General features: G+C 56.1%; 1 protein-coding gene across 2 annotated transcripts in view; it reads left to right on the top strand.

Annotated features, from left to right (window-relative positions):
• LRP1 (LDL receptor related protein 1) overlaps positions 1–22397 on the top strand; it is a 79293-nt gene that overhangs the window by 5400 nt on the left and 51496 nt on the right. For both annotated transcript variants that reach the window (XM_030866565.3, XM_060307074.2), the window contains exons 2-10: positions 3415–3537; positions 6101–6238; positions 8297–8416; positions 9938–10066; positions 10187–10450; positions 19427–19589; positions 19699–19921; positions 20954–21143; positions 21611–21754. In XM_030866565.3, the coding sequence (XP_030722425.1) occupies positions 3415–3537; positions 6101–6238; positions 8297–8416; positions 9938–10066; positions 10187–10450; positions 19427–19589; positions 19699–19921; positions 20954–21143; positions 21611–21754 (1494 nt within the window). The remainder of the gene's footprint in view (positions 1–3414; positions 3538–6100; positions 6239–8296; positions 8417–9937; positions 10067–10186; positions 10451–19426; positions 19590–19698; positions 19922–20953; positions 21144–21610; positions 21755–22397) is intronic.

Genomic DNA, 22397 nt, shown 5'->3' with positions numbered 1-22397 from the left:
CCCTTCTCTGGAGAAGACTCCCTCAGGGCTGTACTTCCCTGTCACTCTCTCTGCTCTGGTCAGGCCCTCTCACCGCCCTTCCCCACCCTGCCCCCAAGGTCCCAGAATGGGACAGGACGACAGCCAAGTCTTAAGCAGGGCAGCGGGGTCCGTGTTGTGTCTGGATGCACACCCAACCCTGCACCTCCTGTTCTGGCTCCATCTTGGTGGCCCTGGGGGCCATGGCTGGGCTGGGTGCCTGGGTTTGAGGGGGGGCAGGGGTGTTGGCCAGAGTTAGCATGGCGGTCACATTCATCTCCGGGCAAAGCTGAGAACAGACGGCCCCTGTGTCCTGGCGTTCTCTCTGCAACCTCGCTCGCTCTCCCTCCGTAGTCCTCTCCTTCTTCTCCCTTCTCTCTTCCCTCTTCTGTCCCGTTCTTGTCCTTTTCCGTCTTCTCCACCTTCTCCCCTCCTCTCTGAGGAGCCCTGAAGGCCACTGCCACCTCCTATGATCCCTGTGCCCACTCCCAGCGCCAGAGGACCCTGCCGTTTCCCTTCTTCATCCTTCTTCATGTGGCTCCATCATCGTGGCCAGTGAGGAACTGCCGGTTCAGTCACTAATCGCTCTGTACCTCAGTTCCCTCATCTGTATGATGGGGATTGCAACAGTAGCCATGTCACAGGGTTTGAGGACCTAAATGAGTTAATGTGTACAAAGTGTTTCAGCTCTGTGGCTGACACACAGTGACCATGTTGAAAAATGTTAGTTCATATCCTTATAAAGCCCCAAGTCTCATGAGGGGCAGGAGGCAGGGGAGGCCACTAGTTGCTCCTGAACTTAGGGCCGTGTTGTTCCCTCATCTAAGGCCACAGAGGTGGGTTTCCTGGGTGCTGGCATCAGATGCGGAAGGCGCAGCTGAGGGCAGTGGGGTTGGCTGCTGGCTCTAAGCAGATTACAAGTTTCCTACCCCACTGCACTGCAGCTCCCTCTGCCTCCAAGTGAGGCTTCCCTTGGCTGTGTAGACTGCCCCGAAGTAGGTTATTTGTTTCTTTCCTCCCCTCTTCCCCCTGAAGGAAATCACAGACAGGCCTCAGCCTTCACGCTTGAGATTCCTAGGGCTTTCTCCACCATCCCTGATGGAAAGGAAGTTCTTTCACATCTCTCGAGATCCTTGTGCTGCCCTGACCTGTGGGAGACGTGCACCTCCAGTCCCCCTGCCCCGGCCCAAAGCGATGCTGCTGTGGGACGGGGGCCCTGAGCGCTCCTCTTCCTTTCGCTCCCATCCCCCGCTCCCTTCCCTCCGCGAGAGCACATCTGGTTTGTGAATCTCTCTCATTTCAGCTTTCGGAGTTTGCCAGCTGCTGTTTCCTCTGCCGAGTTCAGGCCAAAAATGGGGGTGGGGGACAGCGGGGGGGACAAAGTGAGGGCCAAAGGAGGAGGGGACCATGGCTGGGACTCGGAATGGAGGGGAGATTGGAGTGACCAACCGGTGACCTCAGGCCTGGGCTCTGAGTTCTACCCTGGGGAGGAGAGGGGGCGTGGACTAAAAGTCCAGGTGGAGGCAGGGGTGGCACGGGGGCCTTTCTGGGCTCCAAACAGCCCATCTGCCTCTGAGTCCCCTTCCAGCCCCCTCTACCCGCCCCGCCACCAGCCGGTCTCGGCTGGCCAGGGGAAGAGGACCGTTCTCTGGCATGCTAACTAGGCTGGCGGGCTGTTTCCCCGGGAAGACCTCACAGCTGGCCCAGTGGGGCAATGAACTCAGCATTATCCACCTCCTCAAGGGGCCTTTATTCCCTGCTCAGGGTGGGGGTAGGGGAGGGGGACTCCGGGGCCGGGGGCCTAGCCAGGCCATCCTTGATGTGTTTCCTGAACTCGGCTCTCATCCTGGCCAGGGGCCTGAGTGCTGTCCCCTCTGCCAGAGATGGGGGTTAGGGAGGGAGGACGTCTTCTCAGTGTGGCTCCCCTCACACTCCATCCCTCCCTGCTCAGAGCCCTGACACACTTTCCTTCTGCTCTGTCCCAGCCCTGAGCTCACTCTGCCCTGCTGTCTTCCCAGGGTGCTGTGGCTCCTGAGGGGCCATCCTGCCCCTCCTTGGCACCCCAGTGCCTAGTGCAGTGCCTGGCACAGAGCTGGTTTCCAGTGCACGACAGCCGACGAGGAAATGGGATTGACGCAGACCAAGGAAGAGGCGATGAAGGGCTGGGAGACTGGCTGGGGGTGAAGGAGGGGGGTACTTTTCTTCCCGTGGAGGGCATGGTGACGGCATCGGGAGGAACAACTCCTGAGAGCCTCTCAGTGAGAATGGGGAGACTGGTGTGCACTGGTTGGTTAAAAGCTTAGAGTCAGCTCAACTGGTATGAGTCCTGATTTTGTCACTTGCCTGCTGTGTGAACGAACCCACCTTTTCTGAGGCTTGGTTTCCTCATCTAGGAAATGGTGGTATTGGTAGTACCTACTTTGTCATATTGTGGAGACGATTAAATGAGATGATACGTGGAAAGAACTAGTGTACCACATTTCCTGGCACATACTGAGGTAACAGTGAGGGTTAGCGTTACCGTCTTTAATTCATCCCCGGAGAATGAGGTAAGACAATGGGGCAGCAGCAGAGGGAAGCTGGTGGGGGTGAGGGTTGAGGGCAAAGAGGTCCTGGATATAGGACCTTAACAGGTCGGCTGGGCTGAAACCAGCTCCTACAGGTCACCCCAGCCATCCCCCTGCCTCAGCTCTCCAACTCTGTCATCCTGGGCAGTCTTAGGTGCTTCTTACCTCTGAGGGCATCTGCTGAAAGTCTAACCAGCAAGGGAGGCTGTGTCTTTAGAGAATGCAGGTGGAGGCAGGGCACCTCTGCTGATGCCATCTCCAAGCCACCACTGTGCCAAGGGCACCCCAGACACACATCCCATCTGGGGGCCTGGTGGTTAAGAGTTGGAGGTGGGCAGGATGATGGGTCCCAGGGACCAAAAGTGTCCCAGAGGGCGAAGGAGCAGAGAGGTTAGAAAAGACCAGCTCTGGACCTCTAGTGAGATAAGGAGGAAGATAAAGAGAAAACACGTCAATGGCTAAATGCCCCATCGCTCTCAGTCAGCAAAATGGGGTTGCTGGTGTCTGACCAGAGTAACAGAGAACAGCAAGGGCTTTGACCCTGAGGACTGGGGGAGGGCACACCGAACAGGCAGTCTTCGGGACTGAGCGGGGGACAATAGAATGTGCTCCCTGCATCCTTCCCCTCCCGCCGTTGCAGGTACGCGGTGTTCTGGGAGTGAACCCCAGCCACGTGCCCACCCCCCCCCCCAACACATGGACCGTGGGTCAGAGTCTGGGCCAGATGGAGACTGATGCTGGGGGAGGAGGAGGAGCCCTAGAGCGCTTAAGGCCATAGAGTTGGCCTGTATCCCTCACTCACACCCCTGTTTTCTTCCCTTGACCCCAGTCCCTAAGACTTGCAGCCCAAAGCAGTTTGCCTGCAGAGACCAGATCACCTGTATCTCAAAGGGCTGGCGCTGTGACGGTGAGCGGGACTGCCCCGACGGATCTGACGAGGCTCCTGAGATTTGTAAGTGCCTTTTCTGGATCCCTCCCCCGCACCACCGATTCCTGCCTTTTCCTTTTGGCCCAGGCAGTTTGGGATGAGGACAGTTGAGCTCTAGTCTGGCGTGGACCTTGCTCTATGATTGTTTGTACATGACACAGCTAAAACTGTCCTCTCCCCCTCTTCAAAGAGCCCGGCATGGTGCTTGGTGTGCTCAGAAATGAGCTCCCTCAGCTGCTATACCCCCAAGCCAGCCAGAGATTGTGTTCTCTGGGCTGACAGCTTTCCTGGAAGGAGAGGGCCCAGGCTCCCCTCCCTTCTGGCTCATCCCTCTTCTTCCCACCTCTGAACCTCCTGATCCTTGATGAGTGCCCCCAGGTCTTGCTGGGTCCCCTTCCTGTCCTCAGGCTCCCAGGCCAAAGGCCACTGGCCCCTTGCTAAGTCTCTGTCCCAGAAGCCCCACCCCGGCGCATTTCCCGCCCTCCCCCGCTCCCCCTGCCCTCCGTAAGTGGTGTAATCAGAGGCAGCTGTTTAAACTGGGAGAAAGGTCCCCACCCAGGCTTTACCCTGCCAGTGGGGGGGAGTGGAGGACTTTCTGGCGGGACCCTAGAGTCCTGGGCAGCTGGCAGAGTCTCTCCTCTGCGGGGCTCATCTGGGCTGGGGTCTAGGGGATCCTGCGTTCCTAGGTCTGTCTCCGTTCTCTCTCCGGCTTTATCCTGTCCCAGCCCCATCTCCACACCCTCACCCATAATTATTAGGGGTAATTTTAGGGCCAGAAAGGGAGCGACCAGTTCTGTCTGCCTCACCCTCATACCCTGCCCTGGAGGTGTGGGAGCCAGGGATATTCTGCAAGTGTTTGTATGGGGGCGTGGCTCAGCCTGGAGCATCTTCTTGTCTGATGCCGTCTTTATGCCCCACATTTCTGACCCCAATGCTTGGCGTTAGGGATAAAGAAAGCCATGCAGAAGGTCCAGATCTGGCTCTTTTTATCCTCCTCCCTTTAATTTGATGTAAACCCCACCTTATACACATCCCCACACTGTCCCCACTCATGCACACTCCTGGACCTATCACACCCACACTCAGTCCCTCCCGGGCACTGACTCACTCCCCTCCACCCTCTCCGACATACACAGACAGAGGCAGATGCTGGCACAGACATGCTCTCATAGCAACGCAGAGTCAACACTCTGAAATGGGGATGCAGAGACACAACCTGCACTCAGACAGATGCTCCCAGACACGCACACACAAACCCAGACTCGCTCCCAAAAGGACATGGAAATGCACATACCAAGGCCAGAAGCACCAGCACATGTGGCTTGTGGGATGTTAGTTCTCCGACCAGGGATTGAATCCAGGGCCATGGATTCACCCTCACTCCACACCACTCTGCTCCACGGTACACACCTCCCTCACCTGTGCATGTGGACTCCTACCAGGCACAGGCGGACAGGTGCACTCATAAACAGACACTCTCTCACACCCTGTCCAGGCTTGGGAGCCAATGGGCAGTGGTCTGTCTACCAGCCCACAGGTTTAGCCAGTGTCCTAGGTCACCTGGCCTCCTTAGAATCCCCTCAGGAGCTCTGCCCTGCCCTCCCCCCAGCCCATCTTCTTGGGTAACAAAGGAGGTACTAAGACATCATCAGTGGGCCACAGCATTTGACCGTTTCCAGAGCCTTGCATCAGGCAAGCTGCTCTGGGGCTGGGGGTCTGTAACAGTGCATCCAGCAGAAATATAATGCAAGCCATGTACACAATTTCGAAATTTTCTAGTTGCCACACTCAAGAAGGTTAAAATAATCAGGTGAAATTAATTTCAACTTTATTTTACCCGATGTATCCAAACTATTATCATTTCAGTATATTATTTGTTTAAAAGTATTAATGAGATCTTTTGCATTCTTTTTTGTGGCTGTGGTATTAAGTCTTCAAAAGCCAGTGTGCATTTTATTTCATTTATTCATTTATTTGTTTGTTTGTTTGTTTCCGGCCATGCCACGTGGCTTGCGGGATGTTAGTTCCCCGACCAGGGATTGAATCCAGGGCCATGGTAGTGAAAGCACCGAGTCCTAACCACTGGGCCACCAGGGAACTTCCATTGTTTTTTGTTTGTTTTTGCCAGCGTGCATTTTATACTTACAGTTGGAACTAGTCACATTTCAAATGCTCAGTAGCCACGTATGATGCTGCATATTGGGAAGTGCAGTTCTAGAAGACTTGGTCCAGCTCTCAGCCCCAGGCTCTGTGACCTGGGGAGCTATAGGAAGGAGGTGTACTTTGTCTCCTGAGTGTAGAGTGTGAGGCATGGGGGTCCACAGCACGGGGCATTGGGGAGTGGACTCTTTGCTAAAACCTAGTTCTCCCCTCCATCTGGCGGCTCCCAGGTGTGTAGCTGCCGTTGGGAATGGCATAGGAGGGCTCGAGGTTGAAGAGTCTATCCAGGCCCTAGGCCTCCTGAGATCTAAGAAGTGCAGGTGCCTGAAACCCCAGTCTCAGTTCCCCACCCCCTCCCCCAGTGAACAACTAGGCGGACAGCCTCTGTAGCCAGCGCGGTCATGCTGGCCTCTCCATCTGCCCCCAGGTCCACAGAGTAAGACCCAGCGATGTCAGCCGAACGAGCACAATTGCCTGGGCACCGAGCTGTGTATTCTCATGTCCCGCCTCTGCAACGGGGTCCAGGACTGCACAGATGGGTCGGACGAGGGGCCCCACTGCCGAGGTAAGGGCTCTTCCACCTCTCCTGTCCCAGGTGGATGCAGTGAGTTCTCAGGTGGGCACCTGACAGGTTTGGAGGCCCGCCATCCAAGGACTGTCCTCGCACCTTTGGGGGGGATGAGGCCTTGTCCTGCTCCCCTGCGCCCCGGGCACTTCTCTGTGTGTGCTTGGACATGTCGCTACCCCTCTCCAGTCTCCAGTTTCCCACCTGTGAAATGAGAGCTTTATACTAGATCAGCGTTTTTGTACTTTTTATTTTTGTAAATAGCGGGGTCTTTTCTTCAGATGGTTTCTTACGTGAGTATGAACAGAGAAGAGCAGATGCTGTGATTGAAGCTGGGGTCGGGGGGTTCTGGAGTTTTGTCCCCCTGCGTCCACTTCCAGGGCCCCCAAAGGCGTCCCCCAGGAAGTGCAGATCTTTGAGGCTCTGTGAAGTTGCTTGATGGGAAAGTCACCCAGGCTGAAGAGGGAACTATGATAGGTCAGACTTCCTTCCCACCTGCAGCTCAGGTCACCAGCTCTGCAGTTCTCCCCCTGGAGGCCCCCATGACCCAGGGAGAGTCTGGATCCCACGTGAGCAATGGGAGAGATTCTTTGGGGGCAGGGGGGACAGACAGGGCCTCAGGCCTGTGAGTCAGGGAATGGGGACTTCTCCTACTGCCCTCAAGGTCTGGGCCTGGAGCAGAAGCCTGGCTTTGTGAGTCCCTAGGCAAGCCCCTGGGTGTGGGGCAATCTTCCCTGGGGGGTGGGGACCGTGTCCTGTGCCTGTAACGCGTGTCAGAAAACATCTGCCTGTGGGAAGAGACACATCTGGATCCTGTTCATTGAGGGCAGGGAGTGTGGAGCAAGGGAGTTTGTGGAAGATTTTTATCCTTCCCTTTGGTTGATTCTGCATGTTTTTCTCTGAAGCTCCTGGAATGGGATGCAGAGTGTGGGCCTAGGGGCTGACTTCAATTACCACGCACGTCCCATCTTATCGGATGGCGCGTGTTCAAGTTTGCTTGATTCTGTATACCTGATCAGTATCAAAAACAACCAAGAACCTCGAAAACCTAGGGTTTGGACTTCCTTCTCTGATATTATAGAAGTTGGACCTCATCATCCTCCCACCCCATATCCAGAAGAGAAACTCTTTTCCAGATTTTCCGGAACAAACACTATTTCCCCCCTGTGTTGGGGGGAGGCTGGACAGGGCAGCACACTCGGGCTCTCGGGGAGGAGAAGGAAGAACCGGGGCCCGGCCCCCGATCCCAGCTCCTCCTGGCAGGCTTAGTGCCTCTAAACGTCTTAGCATCTCAGGCAGTGCTCTCTCCTAGGTGGGAGGCGGGGAGCAGGGGTGTGAGGCAGCTGGACAAAGGGGTCTTTGTGGCCAGGCCGCCTGGCCCCATGCAAGGCCATTAATTGGGTCGCTGGTCTGGGGGGGCAGCTGCTCTCCCACCTCTTCCCCCTCCTGTCTCATTCCCTTCTGTCTCCCCTGTGGAAGTGGGTCAGTGGCAGGAGGAAGATTAGAGAAGGATCCCAGGGGAGCCAGTTTTGCTCCTCCTCCTATCCTCTACCTGGACCTTGGGCCTTCTCTCTGAGGCCTCTAGGGCTCAAGGGATGGGTTGCAGGGGTGCTTCTAGACAAGAGCTAGGGTGCTGCACAGAAAGACTCAATTCCATGCCAGCTCTTCACCCTCAGCCTCAAAGCCAACATTGCAGTCCTCGGGCAGTGCAGGCAAGAGGTATGTGAAGGGGATGAGAATCACTGTCCCCACTTCCTGTTGACCCCAACAAACTACCAGAACCCCTCTCCGTGGGGACAGAGGGAGTTCAGAGCAGCCAGAGCAGGGAGATGTGGGTTCTGAATCATAATGGGCTGTGTGACCTTGGACCTGTCTTGTACCCACCCTTGGTCTCGGTTTCCTCACTGACTATATTTTTAGGGTCGATGCTTCGTAAGCCCCTTCATCTCTGACACTGCAGGCAGCAGAAGTGGTTTCTGAAGGGTTGGGGGAAGGTTGCAGTCTGGGTACAGCTGCCAGGTCTGGAGTCCTGAGTATGTGTCACCTGCTCCCACACAGAGCAGCGAGGACAATGTTCTCATCTGGGTTGCCAGCACCACTGTGTCCCTACACTCAACGGGCCCACCTGCTACTGCAACAACAGCTTTCAACTTCAGGCAGACGGCAAGACCTGCAAAGGTAAGTGTGCCCACCGCGTGTGCTGGAGGTGAGGGGTCGTGGGCCGGGCTGGGGAGGAGAAAGCAGACGGAAGGCGCAAGACAGGAGGCGGGGCTACAGGCCTTACAGCCTCAGGGCACGACTGTGGGCCCTAACTACTTGCTTCCACCAGACTTCTTTTTTTTTGCAATACGCGGGCCTCTCACTGTTGTGGCCTCTCTCGTTGCTGAGCACAGGCTCCGGACGCGCAGGCTCAGCGGCCATGGCTCACGGGCCCAGCCGCTCCGCGGCATGTGGGATCTTCCCAGCCCGGGGCACGAACCCGTGTCCCCTGCATCAGCAGGCGGACTCTCAACCACTGCGCCACCAGGGAAGCCCTCCACCAGACTTCTTAAAAGTCATCTTAAAAATTATACGAGTCAGGGACTTCCCTGATGGTCCAGTGGTTAAGACTCCACGCTTCCAGTGCAGGGGGCGTGCATTCGATCCCTGGTCAGGGAACTGAGATCCCACATGCTGCGCGGTGCAGCCAAAAAAAAAAAAATTATATAGGTCATATGTGAGTTTCCTTGTAAAAAAAAAATTAAAGCATTATAGATAAAACCAAAGTCCCCTTTGACAAATCCTCTTCAGTTCTGGTCCCTTCCCCATCTCTCTGGAGGTCAACTCTGTTACCAGTTTGCTACTTCTCTGTCCAGGCCTTTTTCTGTCCATGTATACATGTACTCATGGAGAATCTAACTGAAAGTACTGTTTATGTGCATGTGATTTTTTTTTTACATAAATATCATATTGTACGTATGCTTTTTTCAATTTTTTCACCCAGTATGTTCTAGAGATTTTTCCATGTTAATACGTAGACATCTACCTCATTCTTTTAAAAACCACTGTGATGTATGACTGTTACCACAGTTTACTTGGCCATCTCCCTTTTGATGCGTAAGGCGTTCCCAGTTTCTTCTGTTACACACCATGCAAACTTTTCTGTTTTAAATTTACCTCCCTGGGGTCGTTGCACAAATGCCACCTTCTCAGTGAGGCCATCCCTACCGCCCTAAAATCCCACCCCCAGCACCTGCATTCTCTGTCCCCTTTCTCTGCTTAATATTTTTCCCTAGCACCAGCCACTTTCCATTGCACTAGTTCCTCTCACATGCCATTTACCTTTTTGTCATATTATCGTAGTAGTAGTATTTCATTTATTATTGGAATTTAAGTTTTATGAGGGCAGCAATTGGAATCTGTTTTATTCACTGATGTATCCCCTGAGCCTAGAACAGTACCTGGCACATAGTAGGTACTCAAGAAATCTTTTCTGAGTGAATGGATAATATGCACGTGTGTGGATATTTCTCCAGGGTAGGTTCCAAGTCTGGATTCTCTAGGTGATAAAGTTTCCACATTTCTTATTGTAATAGATTCTGCCAAACTGTCCTCCGAAGTAGCCGTAGGCTTGGACACATCCCTGGTGGTGTCTGAGGGCACTCCCTTCCCTGCCCTCGGCGCGCTGGAAGTGACCACGCTCTCTCCTTTTCCCGGCAGACTTTGACGAGTGCTCGGTTTACGGCACCTGCAGCCAGCTGTGCACCAACACAGATGGTTCCTTCACGTGCGGCTGCGTGGAAGGGTACCTGCTGCAGCCAGACAACCGCTCCTGCAAGGCCAAGAACGGTAGGTGGGGTCACCTGTGGCCATACAGCTAGGCGCCCTCAGTGTTGTTCCCTGATGGGGAGTGGCCAGAGAGGTCTCAGGGCCACTTGCCGCATTGACCCTTCTCTCCTCCACCTACAGAGCCGGTAGACCGACCCCCTGTGCTGCTGATTGCCAACTCACAGAACATCCTGGCTACGTACCTGAGTGGGGCCCAGGTCTCTACCATCACACCCACTAGCACACGGCAGACCACAGCCATGGACTTCAGCTACGCCAATGAGACGGTGTGCTGGGTGCACGTTGGGGACAGTGCTGCCCAGACACAGCTCAAGTGTGCCCGCATGCCGGGCCTGAAGGGCTTCGTGGACGAGCACACCATCAACATCTCCCTCAGCCTGCACCGTGAGTCACCTGTTCCAGCTTGGAGGGCAGGGGAGATGGGCAAGACAGAGCCTGTCTGGGACAGAGTCAGAGGGGTATTCGGGATGACCCCCGTCTGGGGCAGGAGCCTAAACAAAAGCCGCTGACGGAGGCCGAGGCAGGGGGTTTCACATGATGACACTTGTCTGGAGCCGGGGCAGAGTTGTGGCTGTGCTTCCTCCCCTCTCTCCGAGCTGAGTTTCTGATGGCTCCTGCATTTCTGGCTCAGGGCACAGAAGGGCCTCCCGGAAGAAGTGCCCGATGGGGGCAATAACAGGCCAGCCTCCAGAGAACAGGGGCTGCCCCTTTCCAGAGAGGAGTGTTCCTTAGTCCACAGAGGGGCTTTCCCACACAGCGAGAGCCAGAGCAAGGCAAAGAAGAAGCCTGGAACCAGAGGAGCCTGGCTAAGTTGTAGCTGAGGGCAAAGGAGCCGCGGCCAGGCTGGGTCCAATCTCCTCCTCCATTATTTCTCTTGGGGACATCTCCAGAACGGACTCCCTGCTGCAGCATGGCTGTAGGGGTCCTGAGGCTGTTTCTAGGGGGCTTTGTGGCAGGAATGAGCCCAGAGGAGGAGCCGTGAGCGCTGGGGCCACGTGAGCGTTCTCAGATATCCTGGATGTCCCCCTTCGGGGCTCCCTCCCAGGCCATACTTTGCTGTCTCAGAGGTGGCAGATGGGCTGTCACTGGGGATGGGGCCAGGGCATAGATCCACTGCCTGGAGCCGTCCTGCTCATCTCAGATGCTGCTACATAAACAAACAAAACATCTGGCATCATCACATTTCCAGGAAATGCACCACAGGGCTGAGGGGGGAGGTCTGGCCTACAGTTGATCTCACCCGCGGGAGAGAGGGTAACTTGATCTGTGACCTTGAGTAAACCAGAACTCCCTGTCTCTGCTTTGATTTCCTAATCTGCATAATGGGTTTGAGCCTGTCTGGCGGGATCAGATAAATTGCAGAGAAAGCCAGAAGTAACTAGGGGCCAGCGCACACAAGGTTTAGGATGGTAAACCTGGGTCCTGTCTAGAAGATCTTGAAGTTCCTTCTCTGGGTCCCCATGTGATGATCCCCACAGAAGACCAAAATCCCAGGAGGACACAAGGGCTTAGTTTTTGAGGGAGCAGGGGTTCCTCCAAGAGCCCCCGCCCTCTTGCAGCCCCATTGTGTGGTCCACACCTCAGCTGCGGCCCTTCCACAGCATCCCAATAGCTGTTGGTGACCAAGGCTCACCTGTGGTAGACCTGTCCTCCTTGGAGTGCTGGGCTGGGGGCTGCTGTGCCTGGTCGGCTGAGCTCTTGAGGGGTGGGCAGTTGTGGTAGGTTGGGTAGTATCAGGGTGAGACCCCATGAGACAGCTGTCCTCTCCCTGTTCCTTGTCGACGGTCCCACCCAACAGGCTGTCTGGGCAAACAGCTCCAGCAGTTCCCTCCCTGGCCCTGCCTCAGGGCGGCCAATGGGCTGATGAGCTTGTGGATAGGTGGCTGGCAGGGGTGCCCTGACGGGAACATTTTTTGCTCTGGCCTGGCCCCTCTCCTGCCTTTCTCCCCAGGAGAAGCAGGAAATAACCTCAGGTGGGTGCCCCTCCCTTGGCAAACAGAGCCTTGCCTTCAAAGTCTGCTAGATTCGTTGGGCCCCTCTGGGGCAGAGTCCAGGAGGCCAGAAGAGACCGGAAGGTTCTGGGGAGAAATGCTGCTGGGGCAAATGAATGGGTTCCTCTTGCCCCAGCCTCTGTCCCTTCCTCCTGCCCTACCCCCACCCCACGCCCCATGCCGCCTGAATGTCTGGCTGTCACCCTGAGGATGGTTGTTTTGCTCTCATCCCACAAACTAATTATGGGCCCTGAGCTGAGGATGTCGGAAGTGTCTCTCCCCAGCACCCTCCCCCCACCCCCAGTTCATCCCCCTTCCCAGGAGAGGCTGATGGCCTGCCCTGGTGTGCAGCGTGGCTGGTCCCAGGCACTCACCTGCACAGTGGGCTGCTGGCCTGTGATTAGCTCCCCCAGGGGCAGGAAGAAGAAAGGCTGCTGCTTTCTCCTGCTTTCTCTCTGCCCTCTGGGGGAGCCCTCCCTGCAATCGTGCCATTCTTGGCCGACCCTGACCTCCATCGGACCCCTGGCCTGAGCCCCATGCAGGGGGGGAGGAGTCTGACAAGGGAGAGGTGCTGGAGCCCAGAGCCCAGAGGCTGAGAAGCCCGCCTGCTGGTGTGGGAAGAAGGGGGAGCCTGCCCTGGAGAAAACTCTGGAAACAGAAATAGAATAGAAAGAAGGAAGGAGGCCAGGAAGTGAGCCTGTTTCACATGGGTCCTTGGGCGTTTGTGAGCCAGGCCTGCTCTGACTCCTGAGCCCTCGGAGGGCCCCTCCCAGGCCCCACAGTGGCTGGTGCGGCTTCATGACTGGCTCCGTGGAATAGGCTTAGGGCCGAAGTCTGGCCTTTTCCTGTCTGAGCCCAGCTCCTTCCCTCTGTTGCTACTCAAGAGTGGGGAGAGACCTGCTGGCCGCATCCTCACTCGTTCTGACAGGTGTGTGTGCGTGTGCGTGCGTGCGTGCCTGCGTGTGTGTGTGTGTTTTCATCCCTTAACAGGCTGGGCTGCCAGCGCTTCCTCCCCCAGCCTGTGTCTTGCATTGGCCTGGGTTGGGGGGTGGGTCTTAGAAATCAGTCCTCATCTCTTCTCCTCCCTCCTGGGATGTAATTCCACGGTCCATCCTCCCCTCTGCCGCTGCCCCAGCAGGACGGGGATGTCTCTGAGGACTCTGATCCCATGACTAGAGAACATGATGGGGTGAGCCAGGAGACCCTCAGGGAAGACCGTGTCCCACCCCTCAGGGCTTACTACTGCCTTTCCCAAAGCTGGAATGCCTTGATTTTTAGGTCGTGTATGGATGTGCGTTTTTTGTTGTTATAGTTATGTTTTTATGTAATACCCATTAGAAGCTCCTACAACCAGCATATCAAACCTACGACTTCATAGATTGTTTAGGATGCAGCAAAATAAGAAAAGTGAGTTGATGTAAAGAAACGGTAGAGCAGGCTGTGCAGAAACATGGGAAGCATTTTGAAAGTGACAGACAAAAGACTGAAGTTCTGGAAACCGAGGCCCAGAGGGGTCGACAGGCCTGGCCTGCCCACCCTACCCCCCACTTCTGACCACCCTCTCAAGGAACCTCAGGCCCTGTCCAGCCCCCTGCAGGGCCGCCCCTGGGCAGGGCTGGAGGTCAAGTCTGCTTGACCCCCAGCCCAGCCCGGCCCTGCATTGTCTAGGCTTCACTCCTCTGACCTGTCCTCCCTGAGCTTTGAGGATGTTTCTGCTGTAGAAAGAAAGAGCACAGACTGCAGGGGCGGGGCCCTGGGAAGATGTGTGTGTGTGGTGAGGGGAGGTTCTGAGGTTGCAGATAGAGGCCTTGAAGGACATAAGGTTTGCTGAAGTCACTTCACTCGGGGCTGTGTATGAGGGAATGCTCTGGAGGGGCCCTTGGGGGTCCTAGGGTTTCTTCCCTGTACCATGCTGCATGGGGAAGGAGGAGATTGGAGGGGAGGCCCAGAAAAGTCCTCCTAGGCTGCAGGCTGCAAGGTTGCGAAATGGGTCCCCAAGTCCAGCTGGCCAGCTTCACTTTTCCCTCCCTCTCGTGTGTGTCTGTGTGTGTGTGTGTGTGTGTGTGTGTGTGTGTGTGTGTGTTTAAAATCACAACAGGAAATAGGGCAGTGATTTGTCTAGCGAAGGGGCACAGAAAGAGAGAGTATCTCCTCTGAGTCTGATGAACTGGCTTCCCTGCTGGAAGGGGAGCCATGCTCCCACTGAGCTGGGCACCCAAGACCCTCTCAGCCCCCACCCCAGCCTACAGAACACTTCCAGTGTCACGGATGAAAACTGGCCACCTGCTTCTTTGGCCTTTCCACCCATTGGGTGTCAGAATATTGGGGGGCTCTCGCCAGCCTGCTCTTGGCCTTGGGCCCCCCGCATCCTGGTGCTTTTGCTTCCCATTCCCATTCCAAGTTTCCTAATCATTTAATGGCCCTTCTCTCCTCTTCCTGGCCAGGCCAGCCCTGTGTCTCCCGGCACAGCTCCAGCCCAGTCCTCTCCTCCCCCGCTGTCTCCTTGAAGTTGCCTCTCCACCCAGCCTGCGCCCAACAACCCCCTCCCTGTTTTCAAGCCAAAGGAAGTAACTTAAGCAAGAGAGATGTGTTTTAGAGCCCAGCAAGAATTTCTCAATAGTGGGAAGACCCTTGTTCTGATTCTGAATCAGAGTTGCAGAGTCCAAGCATCTCATCCCCGGGACCCAGGACTGAGAGCCTGTGTGGACCTGGGCCACTCAGGGGAGGGGAGCGGGGCTGGAAGTACAAGCGGGGCAGGAAGGGAGCCCAGGGACAGAGCTGACCCAGTGTGGCTGATCCCCGGACCTGCTGGTGGAACAAGAAGAGCTGAAATCAGGACCCAGCACGAAACAGGAGTGTGAGCACATGCCATTTAGCAAAACTTCTGCCAGGCCTGCCCGGTGGTCTCCTCACTACCTGCAAAGGCCCCGGGCTCCCGAGCATCTCCCCCAGCCCTTGGGTGAGATCCCAGAGTGGCTCTGACAAGCAAGAACGTTGCGTGACAGACGTCTTGTCCCACTGTCTTAGGCATCCTCAGGCCAGAAAAGGAGGATCCTGGCAATAGAAGGGAAGGAAAAAATTAAGTCCCAGCTCTAGGACAACAGAGTGAGCACTCGGCATTCACCAAATATTTGCTGAATGAATCAGTACGTGTGTGTCAGGCGCTAGGGACAAAAATGAAAGACCTGCCCTGCCCTCACAATATTTGTAATCAGGTAAGCAGGCTGTGATAAAAGGGGCTTATGGAAGCCTGCAATACAGGAATTTTCCTTCTGGGGGCCTGAACTATCTTGAAGAATAAGTAGTAGGTGTCAGCCCCAAACTGCCCACCTGGAGGGCCTACCTTCAGTCAGGAGGCCACAGGGCTCTGGCTGGAGGTACAGATGGAAAAGGTGAGGAAGGATGGGGTTGAGGTGAGGGAGGATCGTGCAGTGGTATGAACAACAGCTCCCATTTGTGGAGCGTTTATCATGGGCCAGGCCCCGTGCTAAGTGCTGTTAATGCACCATCCCATCCCAGATCCGCAGACCGAGACTCAGAGACATCAAGTGACTTGCCCATAGTTCCACAGTTGGAAGGTGACAGAACTAGGATTCACACCCAGGCTGTCAGTGTCTGGAGGCTGTCTGGGCCCAGGGCAGAGCAGAGTGATGGGAGAGGCAGGGAAGTTTTCTGGAATAAGGGCAAGAACTCGGTGTCTTCACTGGGGATGCAGTTAAGGTGGAAATGGGATTTTCCTTCCTCGTCCAGGGACCTGGTACCCTATTCTGCAATCTTTAGGTGTATGGATGTGTTGGGGGATATTTCCCCAAGGCATAGAGACTCTCCTCCTTCCCCAGAATTATTTTAGGAAGAGTGACTAGAATCCTGCGGCTGAAGTTAGGGTCTTCTTGGGAATGGGCTGGGGCTGTTGTTTTTGGAAAAGCAGCCACCAGTTTAGGGAGACGCCTCTTGAATGACGTGAAGGAGGGCGACGTCGAGAAAAGCTGGAGTGGTGGCGAGTGCCGAGCGCTGAGCATCAGCGTTGGGGCACAGGGAGGGCTCAGCAGTTACAAACACACAGCCCAGGTCTATTCTGGGGCCTGGAACTGAAAGTCCTTTGTGATATCACAGGCAGGCTGTGGTCTATCCTCTGTCTTATTACCCTCCCAGCTTCCTGGCCTCCTTCTCTACCCTGGGATCCCTAACCCCTCAGCCTCCAGACCAGCCCCACACTCCTCCCATCACCACACAGCATCCCACCCCTTGGGTTTACAGGATTCTCCCGTCTTCAGGATCTCTGGGGCCTTTGGCCATAGAGCCCTTGTGGAGGGTGCTGTGAGGTGGATCAGTCCCGAGAAGGCTGGGCCACGAGGGGCCAGCTGCCCTCTGGGTGTGTGGAGACAGAATGTCAGGTCCTGCAGGCCGAAGCCCAGGACTCCAGTTGCCCCCTCCACGCCCCGGGACAGGGGGCAGTGGCCCAGACACTGCCTGCGGGGAGCCCGGGAGGGAAGGTGCCCTCTCCCGATCTGAGCCCGTCTCACTACACTTGGAATGGGAAGAGTGGCCCAGCGTGTGTGTGCGTGTGAGTGTGTGCATGTGTGTGAGTGTATGTGGTGGGGTGTGCAGAGGAGTCTGGACTTGAGAAGAGAGGAAGATAATGTGGTGGAGGGGTTGGATAACAAAGGATTTTTGCTTGCAACTAATAGTCTCCAGCTGCAAAAATACCAAAGGGGAGCCCAGGCCGGGCTGGGGACTCCAGTTCTTGCCAACTCCTCACCGGCCTGCTGAGTGGGGCCCTGCCTGGCCTTTGGGAGGTGGAAGAGGAGACGAGCCAAGGGTAAACATCTGAGAGCCGGACGATCCCTCTGCCTTCCTTCCCAGGCCAGCAGGGAGGCTCGAAGGTCAGCCATCCTGAGGCTGCAGGGGAGGACGTGGAACTGCATCTGGGATGGGGGGGCATCAGATCCCTTCAGGTTTCTTCCTCCTCCCCTCTTGCCGAGGGAGGGTGGATCGGGGAGCAGGGGAAGGGTGTTGCCAGCCTTGGAGCTGGGCAGTGACTCAGGGAAGCCTCAGGAAGTTGGAGAGAAGGACGCAGCTGCCCCAGCTGGTGCTGGGAAAACAGCTTTGAGTGATGAGGTTCGTCTACATGCCAGCATCCCCCAGACCCCCACCGTGCCCACCAAGTAAAGGGCACACAGCCCTGTTTGCCTTTCACCCACCCTGCTGGCTGCCTGGGACTGCGGCAGGGTCCACCCCTCCCCCCCGCGCCCCCCCAACCCCGGCCCCAGCTTGGGACCTTGGTTTCCTCTGGATGGGGTCCAGCAGCGTTCATTTTCATCTGTTTTCTCTGTGGTCACAGTGTGGGGTAGTTTGCTCGCCTAACCCCTGCACTGGGCCCTCTTCCTCCCCGGCCTGGGATCCATGCGCCCAGGCTGCTCTGCCCCCTCTCTTTGACCTTGTCAGGAGGGGACAGTACTGGGGCTCCGAGGAGAGAGTTGCTGGGTTTAGGGACACATCAGCAGTCACAGGGGTAACACCTCATCCCTGTGACCTCTTTCTCCAGGCATCTTGGGGTGGGGTTCAACAGGGGGGACCTGAAGAGGAAACTAGTTTGGTGAGAGTCTCAGACTGGCTCTTTCCCTTCCTCCCTCAGCCTAAGTCCTGTGACTATGAGTCAGTGTCAGGGCCTGGCCAAGTTCCCTGGGAGCCGTGTTCCTGTTCCCTGTGCCCCCCACCCCTACCCACTGTTAGGAAACAGCCCCTGAATCCCTGTGAGGGAGGGGGGAGGATTAGGGAGGGCTGAGCAGAAAGCCTAGTCATTATACCTGTAGCCGTGTAGGGATTGAATAATCCTTACCAGGTTGAGTGTGGCTAGTGGGGATTTCAGTAAAAAATAAATAAATAAAAAAGTTTCAGCCAGAGACAGGTGGTCCAAAGACTCCTTTACCTGCTGAGGAAATTGGTGGAAGTGGAGTGCAAGGCAGGGGTCCCAGGGAGTCATTGTCTTGGAAACGTCCCTGCTTGCAAGAGGTATCACCTCTGATAGTGGTAGTTGGAGGGGGCAGTGGGTGGATGGGAGCCAGTGGGTCCTGGAGAGAAGGAGCCACACCGCCCCCCAGGAGGCCAGCAGGGGTCCCGTCCCCAGACTTCCTGCCTCCTAGACTTCCTGCTGCCCTTGCCCCACCCCTGATCTCTTAGGCCCTTTTTGCCATAGACTGAGTATGGGCACCTGGTCTCCATCCTCTTCCCCCACTCCCACCCTTCTGAAGCTCCCCTTCTTTCTGAGCCATGCCTCAGTTTACCTTCAGAGTCCTTTGATGGCTCTCCTCCTCTGCACTCTCTCCTCCAGCCCTATATCTTTTTTTTTTTTTTTTTTTGCGGTACGTGGGCCTCTCACCGTTGTGGCCTCTCCCGTTGCGGAGCACAGGCTCCGACGTGCAGGCCCAGCGGCCATGGCTCACGGGCCCAGCCGCTCCGCGGCATGCGGGATCCTCCCGGACCGGGGCACGAACCCGCGTCCCCTGCGTCGGCAGGCGGACTCTCAACCACTGCGTCACCAGGGAAGCCCTCCAGCCGTATATCTTATTCCCTGCTCCTTCCCACCCTTCCGAGGACTGGAGGAAATTGAGCAATAGGGACATTGAAGAAACAGGGGAATGGGAGTGAATACAGGAAGTTTGGCCCATGCCACTGGTTCCAACCTTTTGCCACCATGGACCTTCCCTTTTCCATCTCTGCGGGCCCCTTATTTGGACATTCTCTTCTCTCAGAGCGGATTTATTGATGGATACCCTGCTTTTCCACTTTTAAAAGTCATGCAGCGCGTACAGCTTCCAGTCCGTGCTCCTAGCTAGTGTGATATAACTCGACTTACCATACAAAGATGATGAAAGTCCAGCCAAAAGCAGAGATGTGTGATGTTGTATTAGCCTGAGTGCTCTTATCTAAAGTAAAAACAGATTTAAAAAATTCTGGAATGAGCTAGTAGACCTATCCTCACTGCCTTTTGGAACCCCAAGAAGTTGGTCCCATTCAAGCAGGGGCTAGAGTTGGGAAACCTGTCCGTCAGCCAACCAGCCACCAATCATCCAGTGCCCCTGTGTGCCCGCCCTGAGCTCGGCATGGGGAGCAGGGCGGTGTGGGAGGATACTCAGAGACTTCTCTTTGGAGAGACCCTGTTGGTGAAGGGTGGCCAAGAGCACAAGGCAAAACGTGCCGCTGCCAGTAGCTCCCGTAAGAGCTCAGGGAGGAGAGACAGCCGTGGCATGGGTGGTGGAGGAGGGCACCCCAGAGGAGGTGGGCTTCCCACGGTAGGTTCTGCACCAGCAGAGGGTGGGCATGTCTGTGGGAGGACCTCCCCCATAGCCCTTTCATTCACACTCTCCAGACGTGGAACAGATGGCCATCGACTGGCTGACAGGCAACTTCTACTTTGTGGATGACATCGATGATAGGATCTTTGTCTGCAACCGAAACGGGGACACGTGTGTCACTTTGCTAGACCTGGAGCTCTACAACCCCAAGGGCATTGCACTGGACCCTGCCATGGGGTGAGCGGGGCAGGCAGGGGCACTGGCCCTGGAACAGGGAGGCAGAGGCTGTGGTAGAAGGGAGGGTGCCCGGTGTCCAGACCCCATTTAACATGCCATCTGCTCACAGGAAGGTGTTCTTCACTGACTACGGGCAGATCCCCAAAGTGGAGCGCTGTGATATGGACGGGCAGAACCGCACCAAGCTGGTCGACAGCAAGATTGTGTTTCCTCACGGCATCACGCTGGACCTGGTCAGCCGCCTCGTCTACTGGGCCGATGCCTACCTGGACTACATTGAGGTGGTGGACTACGAGGGCAAGGGCCGGCAGACCATCATCCAGGGCATCCTGGTGAGGAGGAAGTCTCGGCCGGGAAACCCTTCTCTGGGCCTCTTGGGAGGGCGGGGGACAGAATGGGAGCGTGGTTGCCCTGAGCCCTCTGGTAGGGAGGGGGTGGGCACGAGCGTCTGGGGGAAAGGACAGAACATGGCTTCCGCTCGGACGGCCACAGTCATTTTAGAGACCACCTTTTACTTCCCTTTTCTCATTTGAGTTGGGTTCTTAGAACAAGCCCCTGGAAAATGAGCGGTCAGGTGTCTCAGTTCCCTTTTGGCGGCTGAAAAAAGGCAGGATTCAAAGAGGTTAAGTGATTTGCTTGAGGTTACACAGCTGGGAAATAGCACTTGAACCTAGTCCAGAAGCCCTTCCAGTTCAGAGATGACACCTCTCTTCTGGGATAATTAGGGGGACCCTCCATCCCGATTTGCCTGAGACTGTCCCAGTGTCAGCCCTGAAAGTCCCCTGGGCCAGTCTTGGACAAACTGGGACAGTTGGTTACCTTAGATACATTATGCAGGTAGCAGAGGCTGTTATCAGGCTTGCTTGGGGCCAGTCTGTTCTCTCAACCTTCCCAAAAGCTGGGAGCTAGAGGCGGGCTAAGCATGTTCCCTGTGGACAGAGTGTAGGGCCCAACTCTACTTCAGTGCAAAATCATCCCATCATTGAATACGTGCCTGGTTCTGAGAGGGACATGGTTCCTGCCCTCAAGGGGTTTGAGCGGAGTGGATAGAGTAAACCCACAGATCACCAGACAGTGGATTACAGCCAGAAATGGAGTGTGGAAGGAGAGACTGTCCTCTCTGGTTAGAAGGTTCCAGAAGCCCTTCAAAGAGATGCTCTGTGAAGGATGGATGGGATTTGACAAGCATATCTCAAGAACAGGATAGTCCAGAGGAGACAGGAGTAAAGCACGGAGTCAGACAACCGTGGAGTGAGTTTGGGGATGCAAGTTATGGAGTCTGGAAGAGAAGCTGAGGGGCTCACCAGGGGCAGAGGGAGGATTCTCTTCTCCTCATGTTGACCGTTCCTGCCTGCCCACCTCAGATCGAGCACCTGTATGGCCTGACCGTGTTTGAGAATTATCTCTACGCCACCAACTCAGACAACGCCAACGCCCAGCAGAAGACGAGCGTGATCCGCGTGAACCGCTTCAACAGCACCGACTACCAGGTCGTCACCCGTGTGGACAAGGGAGGTGCCCTCCACATCTACCACCAGCGGCGTCAGCCCAGAGGTGAGTGGGGTTCCACAGCCCCGCCAGGGACACCCCTGATTCTCTCGTGGTATGACTGCTTCTCCTAGCCATCCACCCCAGACTACCTCCTCTCCACCGTCTGCTTCCCCCGCCGCCCCTTCCTGCCCGTCAGCCTCCAGATCCCACCCCGAGGGAGCCCCTTGCCCCTATTCTGCTCAGGACGTAGATCACCCCTCCCAGTTCCCTGGCTGGTCTAGAGTAGAAGCGCCTGGCTGTGGGCAACAGTGTGACTCTGTCCCCTGACCACAGAGGTCCCCACCCAAGAGTCTGAAGGCTGGGTGGTGTCAGAGCAGAGGAATGCCAGTCCCGTGGCTTCCAAATCCCCAGAGGGGACAACAGGCACAAAGACCTTAGCAGGAGGGAGAGTGGTCAGACTGCAGGAAGCCTTCTCAAGGCCTGGCACAGGGGCTTCGAGGGGTCCTGAGCAGCTCTCCACCCTGCCCCAGTGAGGAGCCACGCCTGCGAGAATGACCAGTACGGGAAGCCAGGAGGCTGCTCCGACATCTGTCTGCTGGCCAACAGTCACAAGGCGCGGACCTGCCGCTGCCGCTCCGGCTTCAGCCTGGGCAGTGATGGGAAGTCGTGCAAGAGTGAGTGACAGGGAAGGGCTTGTGTGCCTGCTGGGGTGGGACGGGAGGGGTCCTTACCCGCCTCCCACAGCCCAGCTGCATCTGTCTGAGATGCAGAAAGATGGTAGGGGCTTACCCAAAGTTTCGCCCTGGTGAGGGACAGGGATGCGACTTGCACTCCCATCCGAGAGCAGGGCTTATCCCGCTCCCCCACTCAGGCTCCGGAGAACGCTGTCCACTGGCCCATTCATCCCTTCATTCCTTCCTTCATTCAACAAGTATCTAGTGAGCGCACACTATGTCTGGCACTGTCCTGGCAGTGAGGGTTCAGCAGTAAACAAGATAGACGTTGTCTCTGGCCTCATGGAGCTTATAGTCTGGCAGGAGAGGCAGACAGACACATAAATAACTTGCGGTGAGGGTAGGTGTTAGGAAGAAAATAAAGTGCAGCTTAGAGTTAATGACGACAGCGAAGGCTCCGGTTTAGACGACAGTCAGGGAAGGCTTCTCTGCGGAGGCGATAGTAACGTCAAGCGCGCTGTGAAATGAGGAAGTGAACCATGAGAATCATGTACCTGAAAGGAGAGCGCTTCCGGCAGAGGGAATCTGTAACGCCCAGGCTCAGAGGCCAGCGTGAGCTTGGCGGGCCGGAGAGCAGAGAGGC

Source organism: Globicephala melas, chromosome 10, assembly GCF_963455315.2.
Source record: "Globicephala melas chromosome 10, mGloMel1.2, whole genome shotgun sequence".
Classification (NCBI taxonomy): domain Eukaryota; kingdom Metazoa; phylum Chordata; class Mammalia; order Artiodactyla; family Delphinidae; genus Globicephala; species Globicephala melas.
The sequence above is the reverse complement of the archived record's forward strand: the minus strand, read 5'-3'. Positions and strand labels throughout refer to the sequence as shown.